Consider the following 17,494-nt stretch of genomic DNA (forward strand, 5'->3'; position numbering starts at 1 on the left):
AAAAGAGGCAACTAGCTTTTCAACCAGGTAACTTAATATCTGTATTAGAAAGATTTTAGACCGGGCCCAGTGGCTCACACCAGTAATCCCAGCACTTTTTGAGGCCGAGGTGGGCGGATCACTTGAGGTCAGGTTGAGACCAGCCTGGGCAATATGGTGAAACCCTGTCTGTACTAAAAATACAAAAACTAGCTGAGTGTGGTGGTGCACACCTGCAGTCCTAGGTGCTTGGGAGGCTGAGGCAGGAGAATCACTTGAACCTGGGAGGTGGAGGTTGCAGTGAGCTGAGATGGCGCCATTGCACTCCAGCCTGGGCAACAGAGTGAGACCCTATCTCAAAATTAAAAAAAAAAAAAAAGATTTTATGTTTCTGCTTCAACTTGAGGTTAAATGAAGTGAACATGCTGCAGCTGTGCCCTGCTTAGACTGCAGATTTTGGTTTTGGTGCTTCCTGGTAGTCCAGTATTTGACAAAGGAAGCTGTGTGAATTAGCTAAGCTTGTGTCCTAAAAAGATACTCGTAATGTAGTTGTCAACTTTTCCATTTGCTTTTCCCCTTGTGAAAATGTGTGAAAAGATGTGGAAACCCTTCTGAAGAAGCTCTTTACTGGAAAAGGTATGGCATGGGATAAAAGCAAGAAGTAGTACTCTGAGGGCCGTGGTTTGCACTGCTGCAGCTTAGGACTTGTGCAAAACAATGTTCTGTGCATTTGGTTCAGATACTTTATTTAAGCTTCTTTATAACCAAGTATTAGAGTGGTGGCTTTTGAATTCGTCAAAGGTTTAATGAGTAAAATGCTCTCCTAGCCAGAGGGTTAATGAGATGATCTAAACTCCAATTTCGGTGGTTGTTTTGTATTATGTTTTAGTAAGAATCCTAGCTAAAATGGTCTTTTCAAAAGAGTGTACTCTCCAGAAGATAATGTCGTAGACCCAGTCACAGGCCTTAACGATGGAGGGGACTGCTTTCCTTTTTTTTGTGTGTCAACTTAGTAGACACGTTCTAAATTTAAAAATGGGAAGATTTTGAAAGTGTATTATTTGGTGGTCTTCTCATGTAGGTACTTTTTCAGTCAGATCTTGCTAAGAAATAAGTTTTTCTATCTTGTGTCTGATTATGTCCTCCTTAGGAGGAGAACCAACTCAAACTATAAATAAAACTCACATTTTCTCACTGCTGTTTTTTTCAGTAGAAGCACTGATGTACACATATAAAGGACATTTTACAAAATTAATCTTGAAATTTATTGACAACATCTCCTTAGGAATACTCCAGTGCTGAGTGCCAGTTTAAATGCATAATTAAACAACTACTCTACTGAGATTGGATGCATTTCTTTTATCTGTCAGTATCTTTGAGTGACACATTTACTATAAGAAGATGAAACGAAAAGAATGGTATATCATAGAGATACTGAATCTTGAAAAAAACAAAAGACTAAAATAACAGTTTTGTTGGAAGCAGCAGTCTGTTGCTCTGTAAATGTTGCCACTATTCAAGCTTACAGATTGACTTGAGTATATGATCTATATAAGGTACATGGAAGGAACGTAAAATAATCTGCCCTAAGGTGCTCTCAAATTATTCTATTGTAAGATAAGAATGTGCATTTCAAATATTACAGAGTGGTGCTGGCAGCTGTGAGATAAACCATATCATCCAACTAACAGCACAAAGCAGATGAATGAGGAACTATAATTCCTATTATATTTTATTTTCTGCGCTTCTCTATTTAGATGTAGACATGTGGGAATCATAATGAAAATTTCTATTAAGAAATAAATCCTTCTGCTGGGTGCGGCGGCTCACTCCTGTAATCCCAGCACTTTGGGAGGCCGAGGCAGGCGGATCACGAGGTCAGGAGTTCGAAACCACCTGGCCAACGTGGTGAAACCTCGTCTCTATTAACAATACAAAAAATTAGCCGGGCGTGGTGGCAGGCGCCTGTAATCCCAGCTACTCATGAGGCTGAGGCAGGAGAATCGCTTGAACCCAGGAGGCAGAGGTTGTAGTTAGCTGAGATTGTGCCATTGCACTCCAGCCTGGGCAACAAGAGCAAGACTCTGTCTCAAAAAAAAAAAAGGCCAGGCACTGGTGGCTCACTCCTGTAATCCCAGCACTTTGGGAGGCTGAGGCAGGCAGATCATGAGGTCAGGAGTTCGAGACCAGCCTGGCCAGTGTGGTGAAACACCGTCTCTCTAAAAATACAAAAATTAGCCAAGCGTGGTGGCGCGTACCTGTAGTCCCAGCTACTCGGGTGGCTGAGGCAGGAGAATTGCTTGAACCCGGGAGGCGGGGGTTACAGTGAGCTGAGATTGTGCCACTGCACTCCAGCCTGGGCAACAGAGTGAGACTCCTTCTCAAAAAAAAAAAAAAAAAGAAAGGAAATATATCCTTTTTTAGCTGGGTTTTGTGGCATGCTCCTGTAGTTCCAGCTACCTGGGGAGCTGAAGCAGGAGGATCACTTGGACCCAGAAGGTCGAGGCTGCAATGAGTTGAGATCGGGCCACTGCACTCTAGCGTGGGTGAAAAAATGAGACCCTACCTCAAAAAAAAAAAAAATCCTTCTTTCCGATCCTAGAATGCTATGACTGTGCTTATTATTATTATTATTATTTTTATTTTTTTTGAGACGGAGTTTTGTTCTTGTTGCCCAGGCTGGAGTGCAATGGCGCGATCTTGGCTCACTGCAATCTCCTCCTCTCAGGTTCAAGCAATTCTCCTGCCTCAGCCTCCCCAGTAGCTGAGATTACAGGCGCATGCCACCATTCCTGGCTAAGTTTTGTATTTTTTAGAAGAGACGGGGTTTCATCATGTTGGCCAGGCTTGTCTCAAACTCCTGACCTCAGATGATCCACCCTCCTCGGCCTCCCAAAGTGGTGGGATTACAGGCGTGAGCCACTGTGCCTGGCCATGATTGTGCTTCTAGTGATTTGATTTAGCTTCTGTGATCATTTTTTTTTTCCTGATCAATTTATGTAGCTTCAAAGGGATCAAAGTCTGGGTGGTAAACTTTTCTACAAATTATGTTTGGACATTGAAAGTAACACATTTGGACTTTTTCTAATTGATTCCCAAGGAGATTATATAGTACTTAATTAAGGCAATCTCTAACGTTCTTAACAGCCCTTTTTCCTTATTTAGGTAAATTTCTGTTTACTTATCTAGTTGAATATTCATTTACTGATTTTTGTAAAATGGTCTTAATTATGTTGGAGTTCTTGAAACACATGTCTGTCTAGGAGCATCTCGTGCTGTGCATCTCTGCTCATGCGCCATCCCTTAACTCATTGTTCCTAATCATAGACAATTAGAGTTAGAAGATAACTTAGCAAACTTTACAACTAAAGAAATGGAATACTTAGACAACACTGTAGTAAAACTGCGTGTATTTGAATGTTACTAACAAAAGGAAGATGATCAAGGTAAGTTGTAGTATATCATTGGTAGGATATGTGTTTCTGTCCTGTTCTCAGTATCACTGTGTGCTGTAGATAAGAAGATAAAATACAGGGATGCCTGTGTTCCAGGAAAAGGCAATAGAATGTGCAGAACATGGCAGATAGAACAGGGAGTAATCTGTTGTGAGTAGGGAGTTTCTGACTTCAGAATAATGTTTTTAGATTCAGGAGAGAGGTTATGTATTTGGCTCCCATACAGCACACTCTCATGGGAAATGTCTATTCTAAGGTCAACCCATAATGCAAAAATCATCAGTATACTTGAAGATGCCCGTGTAAGGTACAATGTATTTAATATTATCACTGATAAAATTGATCCAATATCAGTTTTATTCTGGCGTTGAATCAAATCACTGTTTTTGTGGTAGAAAAAGAAAAGTATTTAGCTTATATTTAAATACCGTATTGTAAGAAAAAAGATGCTTATCTTTACATGCTAAAATCATGGTCTGTACATTGGTGCAATGAATATTACTGTAAAAGGGAAGAAGGAATGAAGACGAGCTAAGGAAACTGTAGGTGCACTTCTCTGAGGTCGTGTTACGATGAAACATTCACCCACACGCAGGGATTGATAGAGTGAATTGCCTGTAGTACTTAAATGATCTCCAGGCACATATAGTTGAATAGCAAAATTATATGTGCATTGATACAGCCTCACTGAACTTAGTAGCTTTGTGACCTTAAGTTATCCCTGATCTTAATTTCCTGCTCTGCTAAATAGGCATGGAACCTAATTAACAGAATTAAGTTTATTTGGTAACATGTGGAGAAAGCACTTAGAATAATCCTTACCAAATCCTTACCAAACTCATTCTTTTTTTTTCCCAGGTTTCTGATTCAGAGACAAATAATTTGTGTTTCCACATTACCCTTTCGTACCAGAAAAGAATTACATGCTGTTTAGGAAATGCCTCTTTATTTTGATTTTCTTAGAAATTATCAAGTTCTGAAATTACAATTTTTGCTGTTATTTGAAAATCCAATGAGTTATGCCAGACACATGTACAAAAGGGAGGCTCTTAACCTAGTAGTTTATTATTTGGGTTGTTTCTACTTTTTGGCTATTATGAATAATGTTGCTTTGAAAATTCACATACAGGTTTTCGGGCAGATACATGTTTTCAGTTATCTGTGATATATCCCTAGGAGTAGAATGACTAGGTCATATGGTAACTCTGTGTTTAACGTATTGAGAAACTGCCAGACTGCTTCCTATAGTGGCTGCTCTGTTTTACACTTGTACCAGCAGTGTGTGTGAAGATTGTAGTTTCTGTATGTACTTGCCACACTTGCTATTAACCTATCTTTCTGATAATAGTCATCCAAGTGGATGCAAAGTGGTATTTTTGTTTTAATTTTCTGTATTTACTTCATTTTATGTAATTTCATTTCAAAGTGGTATTTTGTGTTTTGATTTGTATTTCCCTCATGACGAATGATGTGGACGATCTTTTCATGGGCTTGGTGGCCATTTGTGTATCTTCTTCGGGAAAATGTTCATTCGGATCATTTGCCAATTTTTTTTTTTTTTTTTTTGAGATGGAGCCTCACTTTGTCGCCCAGGCTGGAGTGCAGTGGCGTGATCTTGGCTCACTGTCACCTCTGCCTCCCAGGTTCAAGTGATTCTCCTGCCTCAGCCTCCCAAGTAACTGGGATTATAGGCGCCCAACTACCATGCCTGCCTAATTTTTATATTTTTAGTAGAGACAGGGTCTCACCATGTTGGCCAGGCTGGTCTCGAACTCCTGACCTCAAATAATCTGCCTGCCTTGGCCTCCGAAAGTGCTGGGATTACAGGTGTGAGCCACCGCGCCAGGCTCTCATTTGCCAATTTTTAAGTTGGGTTATTTGTCTCATTATTATTAAGTTTTAGGAATTGTTTATATATTCTAGATATATGTCCCATATTGGATATATGATTTGCAAATGTTTTTTCCCATTCTTCGGGTTATCTTTTCACTTTCTTGATAGTGTGCTTTGAAGGGCAAAAGTTTTTCATTTTGATGAAATCCAGTGTATTTTTTCTTCCTGTTTGTACTTTTAGTGTCATAATTAATAAACCATTGCCTAATACAAGTTTATGAAGATTTACTGCTGTTTTCTTCCAAGTCATATAGTTTTAGCTTTTACATTTAGTTCTTTGGTTCATTTCGCCTTCATTGTTGTGTATGTTGAGGTAGGAGCCCAGCTTCATTATTTTCATGTTGACATTTAGTTGTCCCAGCACCATTTGTTGACAAGATTGTTGTTTTCCCCTCAACTGGTCCTGACACCTTTGTGGAAAATCAGTTGTCTATAAATGTAAGGGTTTCTTTCTGCACACTCTTTTCTATTGTATTGATCTATTTGTCTGGTCTATGCCAGTACCATGGTGGCCTGATTACTGTAGCTTTGTAGTAAGATTTGAAATTAGGCAGTGTGTGAGTCTTTCAATTTTATTCTTTCTCAAGATTGCTTTGGCTATTCTGGGTACCTTGCATTTCCATAGGATCAGTTCAGCAATTTCTGGAAAAAAAAAATTCTACCACAAAAGTGAATTTTGATAGGGATTATATTGAATCTGTAGCTTAATTGGGGTTTGTTGGCATTGTAAAAATACCATGTCTTCCCATCTGTAAACGTGGGATGTCTTCCTGTTCATAAACATGGGATGTCTTTCCATCCATGAACATGGGCATCTGTCCTTGAGAACTAGGTTTTAAGGGTTTGTATTAGTGGAGTGGTTCTCAAGCTTTTGGTCTAAGGACCTCTTTATGCTGTTAAACATTACTGAAGATGCCTAAAAGCTTGAGTTTATTATATGGTTTGTCTCCATCTATGGTTTATCTCTGTCTGTATTTGCTATGTTAGGTATCAAGAATCAATTACTATTAGAAATACACATTTTAAATAATAACAAACCCATTAGATAATATAAATAACATTGTTTATGAAAGGTAGCAGTATTTTCCAAAACAGAAAAATAATTTAGTGGGAAGAGTGGCATTGTTTTTTCATGTTTTGTAAATCTCTTTAATGTCTGACTTAATAGAATCTTGGCTGGATTCTTACCTGCTTTTGCATTTCATCTCTTAGTACTGTGTTACTTTGGTTGAAGTGTGTGAAGGAAATCTGGCCTCAGGTAATTTATTTTATTATTTTAGTAGTCATTTCATATAAATGAATATTGAATGTTCTTTGATGCTATACCAAAACTCCACTGTGGTTTTGTGAGGAGAGAATGAGAGCGAAAAAAGCAAAGAACATCTTTGCGTTATTTTGAGAATGGTTTGACTTTGTGGTCCCACTGGAAGTGTTTTTGGGACTCTGGACTATGCTTACACCACACATTGAGAACCATTATCTTAGTGAACAGGACTGAGCCGTGTAGTTTCACAAGAAAATTTGCTCACTGAATTGCACTTGATTAATCTGTATTGAAAAACAACTGCAAAGTGACTTAGATGCTTCTCCTGCATGGGCAGCAGTGTCCTTTCTGTAGGAAAGACGGCAGGGGACCTTGGACTCAGCAACTGATGGAATCAGAAAGCTGGATGTTTTATTAAGATGTGTAATAAAAATAATAAGTTATTTAAAAAACTGAGACTCTGGGAGATGAAATGAAGTAAACAACTGAATCACACATTGTTAGTCTTTTGGTATATTTTCTTCTAGTTTCTTGTTTTTAAATACTTACAAAGTTTGAATTTTTATAAATATATTGCAACTTTAGTATCTACAGTTTTGTCTTTTTTAAAAATCTTTATGCAGTTTTTGTGAGTATTTTAAGTAATTGTAACACATTGCATTAGTTTCTACTTTTCTTTCTTTTTTTTTTTTTTTTGAGATGGAGTCTTGCTCTGTTGCCCAGGCTGGAGTATAGTGGTGCGCTTTCAGCTCACTGCAATCTCCACCTCCTGGGTTCAAGTGATTCTCATGCTTCAGCCTCCCGAGTAGCTGGGAATTTTTGTATTTATTTTAGTAGAGACATGGTTTCACCAGCCTGGTTAGGCAGGTTGGTTTTGAACTGACTTCATGTGATCTCCCTACCTTGGTCTCCCAAAGTGTTGGGATTACAGGCACGAGCCTACTTTCTGTGTTTTTATTTCCGCCGTTTTTTTTTTTTTTTTGCTAAGCTGCTGTGAACATTGTTAATAAATTTGTTTACACATTTAGTATTATTTCATTAATACAGATTTTAAATAGAAATAAGCATATGAAGTCTCAAGTGTGTACTGATAATATATCGAAGTTAGGTTTTCCTTTACTTGTTATTGTGGACAATTTTATTTGTATGTTACGTTATGTTACGTTACGTTACGTTATTTTTTGAGACTGAGTCTCACTCTGTTGCCCAGGCTGGAGTGGAGTGGCGCGATCTGGGCTCACTGCAACTTCTGCCTCCCGGATTCAAGCAGTTCTACTGCCTTAGCCTCTCGAGTAGCTGGGACTACAGGCGCACGCTGCTATGCGCAGCTAATTTTTTGTATTTTAGTAGAGACGGGTTTCACTGTGTTGCCGAGGCTGATCGCAAACTCCTGAGCTCAGGCAGTCCGCCCGCCTTGGCCTCCCAAAGTGCTGGGATTACAGATGTGAGCCACCGCGCCTGGCTTATTGTGGACAGTTTTAAACACATAGAAGTAGAGAGGATACTATAGTGATCCTCAGTTTACCAGTCATCTAGCTTTAGCTACCATCAGCTTGCCGCCATTCATATATTTTTGTTTCTTCTCTCCCCTTAAACTTAACAAAAAAAATTGGCATATTCTAAAGCAAATTCCAGATGTATATCTTTATTCATGAGTCTTTTAGTTTCTAGCTGTTATAAACAAGATCTTTTAAAATAAATATAATAATACTATGATTGGAATTCAATAAAATTAATAGTAATTTTATCATGTCTTTATTACCTAGGCAACCTTCAAGTTTTTCTATGTCAAAAATGTCATTTTAAACCTAATTTATTTGACTCAGGATCCAAACACAGTTCTTACATCACATTGGATTATTTTGGTTAAGGCTTTTCAATTCTGTGGCAATAAAAATAGCTCTCCTTTTAAATATCTTTTATTTGCTATAGAAATGAGGTCATCTCTCTTGCCCACATTTTGGATTTAGATGATGGCTTTGTGCTGGTGTGATTTAACATGTATTTCCCTAGAATTCCCTTTAAATTGGGAGTAAGATCTAGAGGTGTGATTAAATACAGGCTGTTTTTTTGGCACGAGTACTTTGTGGATGGTAGTCTTCGATCATGTCAAAAATGTAATGCCTAGAGGCCCAGTTGTAAAGATAATACTGAAAAATAGCTTCAGTCAGTGTCTCACTTAACCATTTGGAAACCTCCCATCACGTTCTTCACTTGATAATTTCAGCAGACATCAAAGATTATTGACTTTATTATTGTATTAGATATTGGGATATTTTGATTTTTCTGATCCTGTCATTCACTCCCCATCGACTGTGGTTCTTGCCCTGATCAGCTTTTTGGTTATTCAGAAATGCACTTCATCCAGGAACAGCAGCTTGAAATAATTGTTGTCCTTTAGTGATCCTGGGAATCATGAGTGGGTGTCCTGCAGTACCAAGGCGAGCACTGTGGTGGTGGTGGTAGCTCTCATGATTGCTGCCGACTTGTTTTCTGTTCATTCTTCCTGATCCTGATGTGGTCCCATGCATGGCTATTGGGAATCCCTCCCTTACTTTGCTGTGGCCTCTGTGTCTTCCTGATGGGACCAGTTGTCTTCATGGCTTCCTGCTTCATGGTAAGACGTCCCAGGCTCATCTCAAATTGAGGAACATTCTACAAAGTAATTAACTAGTACTCTGGAAAAGTGTAGATGAATAAGGCAAGACTGAGGAACTGTTGCAGTTTAAAGGAGACTCAACGGAAGGACAGCTAAGTACAGCAGTGCGAAGTTCCGGAACAACTGGCTTCTTCAACACGAAAGAGACGTAAGACACAACGCTGGTCAGTCAGACTATGGCTTTACTTGGATAAAGGAAACAAACCCACTGCGTGGAGTCCCTTGGTGGTCCCCTGGCTCTTGTATTTGCTGTTAGTTTGTAATAAGGTTTAGGGTCATGATCACAGTTTGGTTTTTGTTGTCTATTTTTTTTTTTTTTTTGCAAGACCACTTCATATATAGTATTGTTGGTATTTCCATCAGGAGGTATGTAAATTCCGATTGTCTAAAAAAATACGGGTATTAAATAAAGTGTTATTTTAGTTGATTTTTATTTTTCCCTTTGGCTATCATAAGAATCTTAAAAATCTGGAAATTATGTGGGCAAAAGCATCCACGGTGCCTTCTATGACTTGCCCATTTGATTGCTAAGCTATTAATGTCTTTAGTTTCCAGATTTCATGGTTGTGTGAGAATTGATGTTTAATGACATGTAGGTTTCTTTTACAACGGAATCCATCTGTTCTCTTGTAGAAAACCACCTCAGGGAGTGGGAGCTACTCCCCTGTGTGTTACTTCAACATCACCTGGAAGTATTTGCTCAGGTTTTTCAGAATCATCTACATAGTTAAAAATAATAATAAAAATAATAATAAATATAATAATAAAAAAGTCCGAACTACAAAATTGCAAAGTCACAATTTGCTCCAGGGATTCTTCATTGCGGCCGAGGCCTGAGAACCAAGGACCTAGAATCTCAGTCCAGATGTTCCTGAAATCTGTGTCTTCTAAAATTTAGTTACTCACATTCTGTTTTCAAGATCATTTTGAGTCCCGATAGCATTTATACTAGTACTTAATATATTTCTTTAAATTGATTCACTCTTTTCTTGGTTTAATAAGAAGACATTGGTACTACACAGACATAAAAAGAAGATACATATACATTAAAATGAAATATATCTGTTAAAATGTAACATTTGTCATACATCCCATATTTATTTCAAGCATTTTTTCTCTACTAGCTTACATTTCCACCTCTGATAGCATTTAGATGTTTTTGTGATTGATGATACAGTTTACACAATTGGATGAGATTGCCTTTGATCATCAGATTATTTCATTAACAAGGTTTTTGAGAATTTATCACAAGCAGATTATTGCAAATAGGGAGCTCCACTATACCGTGAAAAACCTGTATGGCTACCTAGTAAGACAAAAATAGCACTTTTAAAGGTATTTTTTCTGACAGTCTGATGTATGTTTTCAGATGTACCTAAAAAGATACTTGGGTTAAATAACAATATTTATCTTGTTTGGGAAGCAGTGTATTTTGCAGTGAAAAGAAATGCCTTGAAGTCAGACCTGGATGTCTAGGAATCCTCAGGATACGGGATTGTTACAGTTATCCCTTCTGATCCTTCTGAGACAGAGTTTTACTGTGTCGCTTAGGCTAGAGTATGCTTAGGAGTGATCTCGGCTCACTGCAACCTCCGCCTCCTGGGTTCAAGTGATTCTCCTGCCTCAGCCTCCTGAGTAGCTGGGATTACAGGCACCCAGCACCACGCCTGGCTAATTTTTAGTACAGATGGGGTTTCACCACTTTGGCCGGGCTGGTCTCGAACTCCTGACCTCAGGTGATCCGCCCGCCTCAGCCTCCCAAAGTGCTGGTGATCCAGTTACTTCTTAACGTTTGGGAAAATTGAATGAGATGTTACATGTGAAGTATAGTGTCTAGACATGGATTGAGTGAATGCTTCATGAAGAACCACTTTGAAAAACATCATTTCTTTCAGTGTCATTTCAACTTTATGAGAAAGAAGTCAATTGCTGGCCAGGACCACTGTCTGTGTGGAGTTGGCGTGTTCTCTGCATGTCTGCGTGTTTTCTTTGTGGGTATTACAGTGTCCTCCCACATCCCAAAGGTGTGCATATTCGGTGGATTTGCATGTCTTCCTGGTCCCAGTTTGAGTGAGTGAGTGTGGGTATGTGTGTGAGTGGCCCTGTGATGGGATGGTGTCCTCTCGGGGCTGGTTCCCACCTTGCTGCTTGAGCTGCTGGGATAGGCTCTGGCAACCTGTCACCCTGAACTGGAATAAGCAGGTTGAGGAATGAACGAATATAAATTGTTGTGAAGCAAAAATTCATAAAGTCTACTATAGTAATATAAATGCACAACAAATAAAGTGCTCAGTGAGCCTGCCCTTTGTTATCGTTTGTTTTTTAACTGCTTGGTGGTAGGAATATTCTTTTTTTATTTTTGTTTTTATTTTATGAGACAGGATCTTATTCTGTCCCCGAGGATGGAGTGCAGTGATGCGATCTCGGCTTACTGCAACCTCCACCTCCTGGGCTCAGGTGGTCCTCCTGTCCCAGCCTCCCAAGAAGCTGGGACTACAGGTGCATGCCACCACACCCGGCTAATTTTTGTATTTTGTGTAGAGATGGGTGTCGCCATGTTGTCCATGCTGGTCTCCTAACTCTTGGGCTCAAGCATTCTGCTTGCCTTAGCCTCCCAAAGTGCGGGATTATAGGCGTGAGCCACTGCGCCCTGCCGTAATATTCTTACAGTTTTCACTTTGCAAACAATTATTCCTTGATTGGTTAAATCCAGTGGTGGTTACGCCACCACTATGACCACTGTCACTTTCTGACTCACCAGAAATTAGGTACGTAATTGTCTTTCTTGTTAATCTTTTAAAAATGTGTGTGGCTCATATTTATTGCCATTCTAAATATTAGAAGGAGTTTTGGGTCTTTATTTAGAAGTTTGGTGATATTTTTGTGACTGGAAATATGCTGTAGGAACTTAACACTTGTTTGTGCCTGTGGTACAATTGATTTTGCTACACATCCTTTTGCTTGAAGTCAGTTTCCAAGAACCTGTTGATGATGTTAAGTGAGGACACTTAAATATATCTAAATTTAGCATTCATCAACAACTGTTTTTATTTCTGGAGTCCTATTAACTTTGTCATTTTCTGGGTTTTTGTTTGTGTGTGTGTGGGGGGGGGGGTTTTTTTTTTTTTTTTTTTTTTGGAGACAGTCTTGCTCTGTCACCCAGGCTGGAGTGCCATGGTGTGATCTTAGCTCACTGCATCCTCTGCCTCTCTCAGATTCAAACAATTCTAGTGTCTCAGCCTCCTGAGTAGCTGGGGACTACAGGCATGTGCCACCAGGCCCAGCTCATTTTTGTATTTTCAGTAGAGATGGAGTTTCGCCATGTTGGCCAGGCTGGTCTCAAACTCCTGGCCTCAGGTGATCCACCTGCCTTGGCCTCCCAAAGTGCTGGGATTACAGGCGTGAGCCACTGCACCTGGCCTGTTATTTGTTTTTAAGACAGAGTTTTGCTCTGTCACCGAGGCGGCAGTACAGTGGCGAGATCTTAGCTCACTGCAACCTCCACCTCCTGGTTCACGCGATTCTAATGTCTCAGCCTCCCGAGTAGCTGGGATTATACAGGCATGTGCCACCATGCCTGGCTAATTTTTGTATTTTTAGTAGAGATTGGGTTTCACAGTGTTGGCCAGGCTGGTCTGGAACTCCTGGCCTCAAGTGATCCGCCCTCCTCGGCCTCCCAAAGTGCTGGGATTATAGGTATGAGCCACTGCGCCCTGCCAGTTTTCTGTTATTTTGTATTTTTTGTTGTTTTGATGGAGTCTCACTCTGTTGCCCAGGCTGTGGTGCAGTGGCATGATCTCGGCTCACTGCAACCTCTGCCTCCCAGGTTCAAGTGATTCTCCTGCCTCAGCCTCCCAAGTAGCTGGGACTACAGGTGTCCACCACTGTTCCTGGCTAATTTTTAAATTTTTTGGAGAGATGAGGTTTCACCATGTTGGCCAGGCTGGTCTCGAACTCCTTACCTCAGGTGATCCATCTGCCTCGGCCTCCCAAAGTGCTGGGATTTATAGATATGAGCCACTGCACCTGACCTTTTTTTTTTTTAATTGTGTATACATAAGGTATATAGCATGATGTTTTGATATACATAGTGAAATGGTTACTGGAGTCCAGCCTGTTAATATAGCCATCATTTCGTATAGTTTTACCCTTCTTTTGTGTTGGTGAGAGCACCTAAAATATACTCTCAGCAAGTTTCGAGTGTACAATACAATATTACAACTATAGGCCTCATGTTGTACATCAGATCTCTAGACTTACTCATCCAAAATATCTGTAACTTGGTACCTGTTGACGTTGATCTCTTCATTTCCTCCCTACCTGCTAGCCCCCTGATAGTCACCATTTGTGTGTGTGTGTGTGTGTGTGTGTGTGTGTGTGTGGCGGAGTTTCACTCTTGTTGCCCAGGCTGGAGTGCAATGGCACTATCTCGGCTCACTGCAACCCCCGCCTCCCGGGTTCAAGCGATTCTTGTGCGTCAGCCTATAGTAGCTGGGATTACAGGCATGCGCCACTACACCCAGCTAATTTTGTATTTTTAGTAGAGACGGGGTTTCTCCATGTTGGTCAGACAAGTCTCAAACTCCTGACCTCAGGTCATCTGCCTGCCTCGGCCTCCCAAAGTGCTGGGATTATAGGCTTGAGCCACCATGCCCGGCGGTAGTCACCATTTTATTCTCTGTTTCTATGTATTTGACTTTTTAAGATAGTAGCTTTCACATATGAGTGAGATCATGCAGTGTTTGTGTTTTTGTGCTGGCGTATTTCACTTGGCATAATATCCTTCAGGTTCACCCATGTTATAGCATACGAGGGGTTTCCTTCTTTTTAAAGGCTGAATAATACATCATTCCATAGCATAGACAGACAGATACACACATCACAATTTCTGTATCCATTTGTCCATTGATGGATAACTAGGTGGTTTCTATGTCTTGACTATTGTGAATAATGCTGCAATCCACATGGGAGTGCAGATATTCTTATGAGGTGGTGATTTCATTGCCTTTGGATAAATACTCAGAAAGGATAATATGGTAGTTCTATTTTCAAATTTTTGAGCAACTTCCATACTGTTTTCATAACGGCCGCACCAATTTACATTCCCACCAACAGTGTGCAAAGGTTCTGTTTCTTCCACGCCCTGTTATCTCTTGTCTGACTGCTAATAATCATTCTGACAGTTGTGAGGTGAAATATCATTGTGGTTTTGTTCTGCATTTCCCCAATAATTAGTGATGCTGAGCACCTTTTCGTATTTCTATTGCCATTTTTCTGTTGTCTTGGGAAAAATGCCTGTTCATGCCTTTGACCATTTTTTAATCAGGTTATTTATTTATTTATTTTGCTATCGAGTGGTGCGAGTTCCTTATATATCTTGGATATTAAGCCTTCAATTTTCTGTTTTTTGAAAGACTTGAGTTTCCAGGCACAAATGGGTTTATTTGTGTCAGCACATGGGTTTCCAAGTTTTCCAGTGTGGTCGTCTTCACCAAAATGGTGTGAAGAAGAAACTTACTTATTTAAAAAATTATCACTTCTTGGTGAGTAAGGTATGCCATGTGGGAAGACTTCTTTAAACTTTTTTGAATTCAGAGGGATAAACGTGTGTCCTGGAAAACTTGAGGATTTTAATTTTATTTAAATAATCATACTGTGCCCTTCAAATGACCTATTTAATGTCTTTGCCATTTTACAGCATCCTGAGGTTAGCATTACACTTCTCCCAGTGGAGCCCATGACTTCTGATCAGGACGCTAAGGTTGTGGCTGAACCGCAGACGCAGAGAGTCCAGGAGGGCAAGGACAGCGCTCATCTGGTGGGTGCTGTCAAATGGGGTGGTGGGGAGTCCATTGCTTTTTTTGATAAAGGGCTCTGTATTGGAGTTAGTAAGGAGCTCTAAACAGGGACACTGGCACATCTTAGGATCTGCATACAGATATTAGAGTCTTGTAGGGGAGAACAGATTTACCCATCTGAGGATCATGGCTGAGACCCCTGCAACAAAAGACAGATGAACAAGAGAAAAGCATACACATTTATTTAGTAATAAGTTGTATGTGACATGGGAGCCTCCACAAAGGAAGAACCAAAGGAATAGGGAAAACTATTTTTTTTTTTTTTGCGAAGTCCAATGCAGATGTTGACAGTTGTGGAGAAGCATGATTGGACAAAAGGGATGTGACCTAGAGCTAATAAACTGGAGAAACTTAGCAAGACTGGTGTGTTCAGGTTTTTCTTGACATCCCTCTGTGATACTCCTCCTGGTACAGAGCAGGGCCTCTCTGGAAGGGTCTTCAGGGGAATGTCAGCTGTGTTTTATGGCCTGCTTCAAGGGAGAAGGGGTAAGGAGAATTCTTTCTAGTTTCCATGGCCTGATTCTGCTGTTTCCTCACATTGTCAGTGTGCCATATTTTTGGGGGAGAAAGTCCTGAGCCCCATCAGTCTGAAAAATGTATACGTAGCTTAGTAGAGGAAACTATCAGTAGTAGATGACAAAAACAAAATTGTTACAGCTCTAGATACTTAAATCCATTTATTTTTTAAATCAAGGATATGTAGTGATTTGTAAATAGTTTAATAACATTATAGTCACTATAGTAGGATGTATTTAAAGAGTTAGGATTTTAATATAAATTTTTTTGACTACTTTTGGTCATTTAAAAATTTTATGTCAAGCAGTAATATTTAAAGTTCCAAAATGGCTTTGAGAAAAGTAGCTTTTCTTAGTTTTCCCCATTGAATCTACAAAGAACTTTATCTCTGATGTTCATTCAGAATTTAAAAATTTTAAGGCTCCTACATTCTGAATATCTTATGAATTCATGAATTTGTCATGTGAAATGTGCATTTCTTGGTGGATTTAGTTTTGCCTAATTACTGTGGTTTGAAAATATGTTGTTGTTTCTTTTTAAACATTGTACTGATGTTGTCTTTGTTTTCAATTTTACAGATGAATGGTCCTATATCTCAAACCAGTTCTCAGACAAGTTCCATCCCACCTTTGAGTCAGGTAATTCAATTTTGAGATTAATCACAGATTGTTTAATCACAGTCAAGGCTCAGAGATACTTCCTTAAGAAAAATGTTTATTGTAACAAAAATTAGAAAATGTAGATATTTCTCAAAAAGTTGTGGTAGGGGATCCATTCATCACCACACCCCCTGGGTATGGTAATTGTCAATACTGTATGTCCTTTCTAGCTTCTGTGTTTGTCTGTTTTGTGTGCAGTTCTGCCAACAACAGCATACCATTTAGATTAATTTATTTTCAAATATTAATCACAAAATTTTTATTGTATCATTGGTAATCTGTTGTATGTATATGAGTAGCTTTACATTTTGGTAGCTTGTGTTCCTTAAACCACACAAATTGAATAGTAAGCTTTTACTCAGAAAATTTGTTTCACATTTTAGCTGTGATTAATGAAAGAATAAGGAAGTAGAATTCATTGGTTTTCAAATCCTGCCTTTCATCATTTGCATATGCATATATAAAGTGGTTCAGAGAGCTACTACTCGAAATTCAGTTTGATCAAAGGATCTTATAAATTGCATAAAATTTAAAAAGTAAAAATATTTTATGTAAAAAGTAAAAATTACCATAAATCTCATCTATTCCCCCCATTATAAGCAGTTCATGTAGGAATTAAAGGAAGAGTTGGATTGTTAATCTAATTTTTTTTTTTTTTTTTTTTCCAAATAGAGACGAGGTCTCACTGTGTTGCCCAGGCTAGTCTCGAGCTTCTGAACTCAAAGTGATCCTCTCGCCTTGGCCTCCCAAAGTGCTAGGATTACAGGCGTGAGCCACCATGCCTGGCCAGCTTTTAACAAAGAAGAATTTTAAAAAAACAAAAGACACCTTCCAAATTATTATATTTTATAAATATATTATTTATGTAAAATTTTTGTGTATTCTGTTTTACATTGATTTTTAATTTAATTCTATTATTATTATTATTATTATTATTATTTTTTTTTGAGACGGAGTCTTGCTCTGTCGCCCAGGCTGGAGTGCAGTGGCGCAATCTCGGCTCACTGCAAGCTCTGCCTCCCGGGTTCACGCCATTCTCCTGCCTCAGCCTCTCCGAGTAGCTGGGACTACAGGCGCCCGCCACCACGCCCAGCTAATTTTTTGTATTTTTAGTAGAGACGGGGTTTCACCGTGGTCTCGATCTCCTGACCTCGTGATCCGCCCACCTCGGCCTCCCAAAGTGTTGGGATTACAGGCTTGAGCCACTGTGC

At 39.4% G+C, this 17,494-nt stretch overlaps 1 protein-coding gene across 5 annotated transcripts in view; it reads left to right on the top strand.

Annotated features, from left to right (window-relative positions):
- LARP4B (La ribonucleoprotein 4B) overlaps positions 1 to 17,494 on the top strand; it is a 120,932-nt gene that overhangs the window by 28,720 nt on the left and 74,718 nt on the right. For all 5 annotated transcript variants that reach the window (XM_030819377.1, XM_030819381.1, XM_030819379.1 and 2 more), the window contains exons 2-3: positions 14,949 to 15,068; positions 16,203 to 16,262. In XM_030819377.1, coding sequence (XP_030675237.1) covers positions 14,988 to 15,068; positions 16,203 to 16,262 — 141 coding nt within the window. In that variant the 5' untranslated portion in view covers positions 14,949 to 14,987. The remainder of the gene's footprint in view (positions 1 to 14,948; positions 15,069 to 16,202; positions 16,263 to 17,494) is intronic.

Source organism: Nomascus leucogenys, chromosome 9, assembly GCF_006542625.1.
Source record: "Nomascus leucogenys isolate Asia chromosome 9, Asia_NLE_v1, whole genome shotgun sequence".
Classification (NCBI taxonomy): Eukaryota; Metazoa; Chordata; class Mammalia; order Primates; family Hylobatidae; genus Nomascus; species Nomascus leucogenys.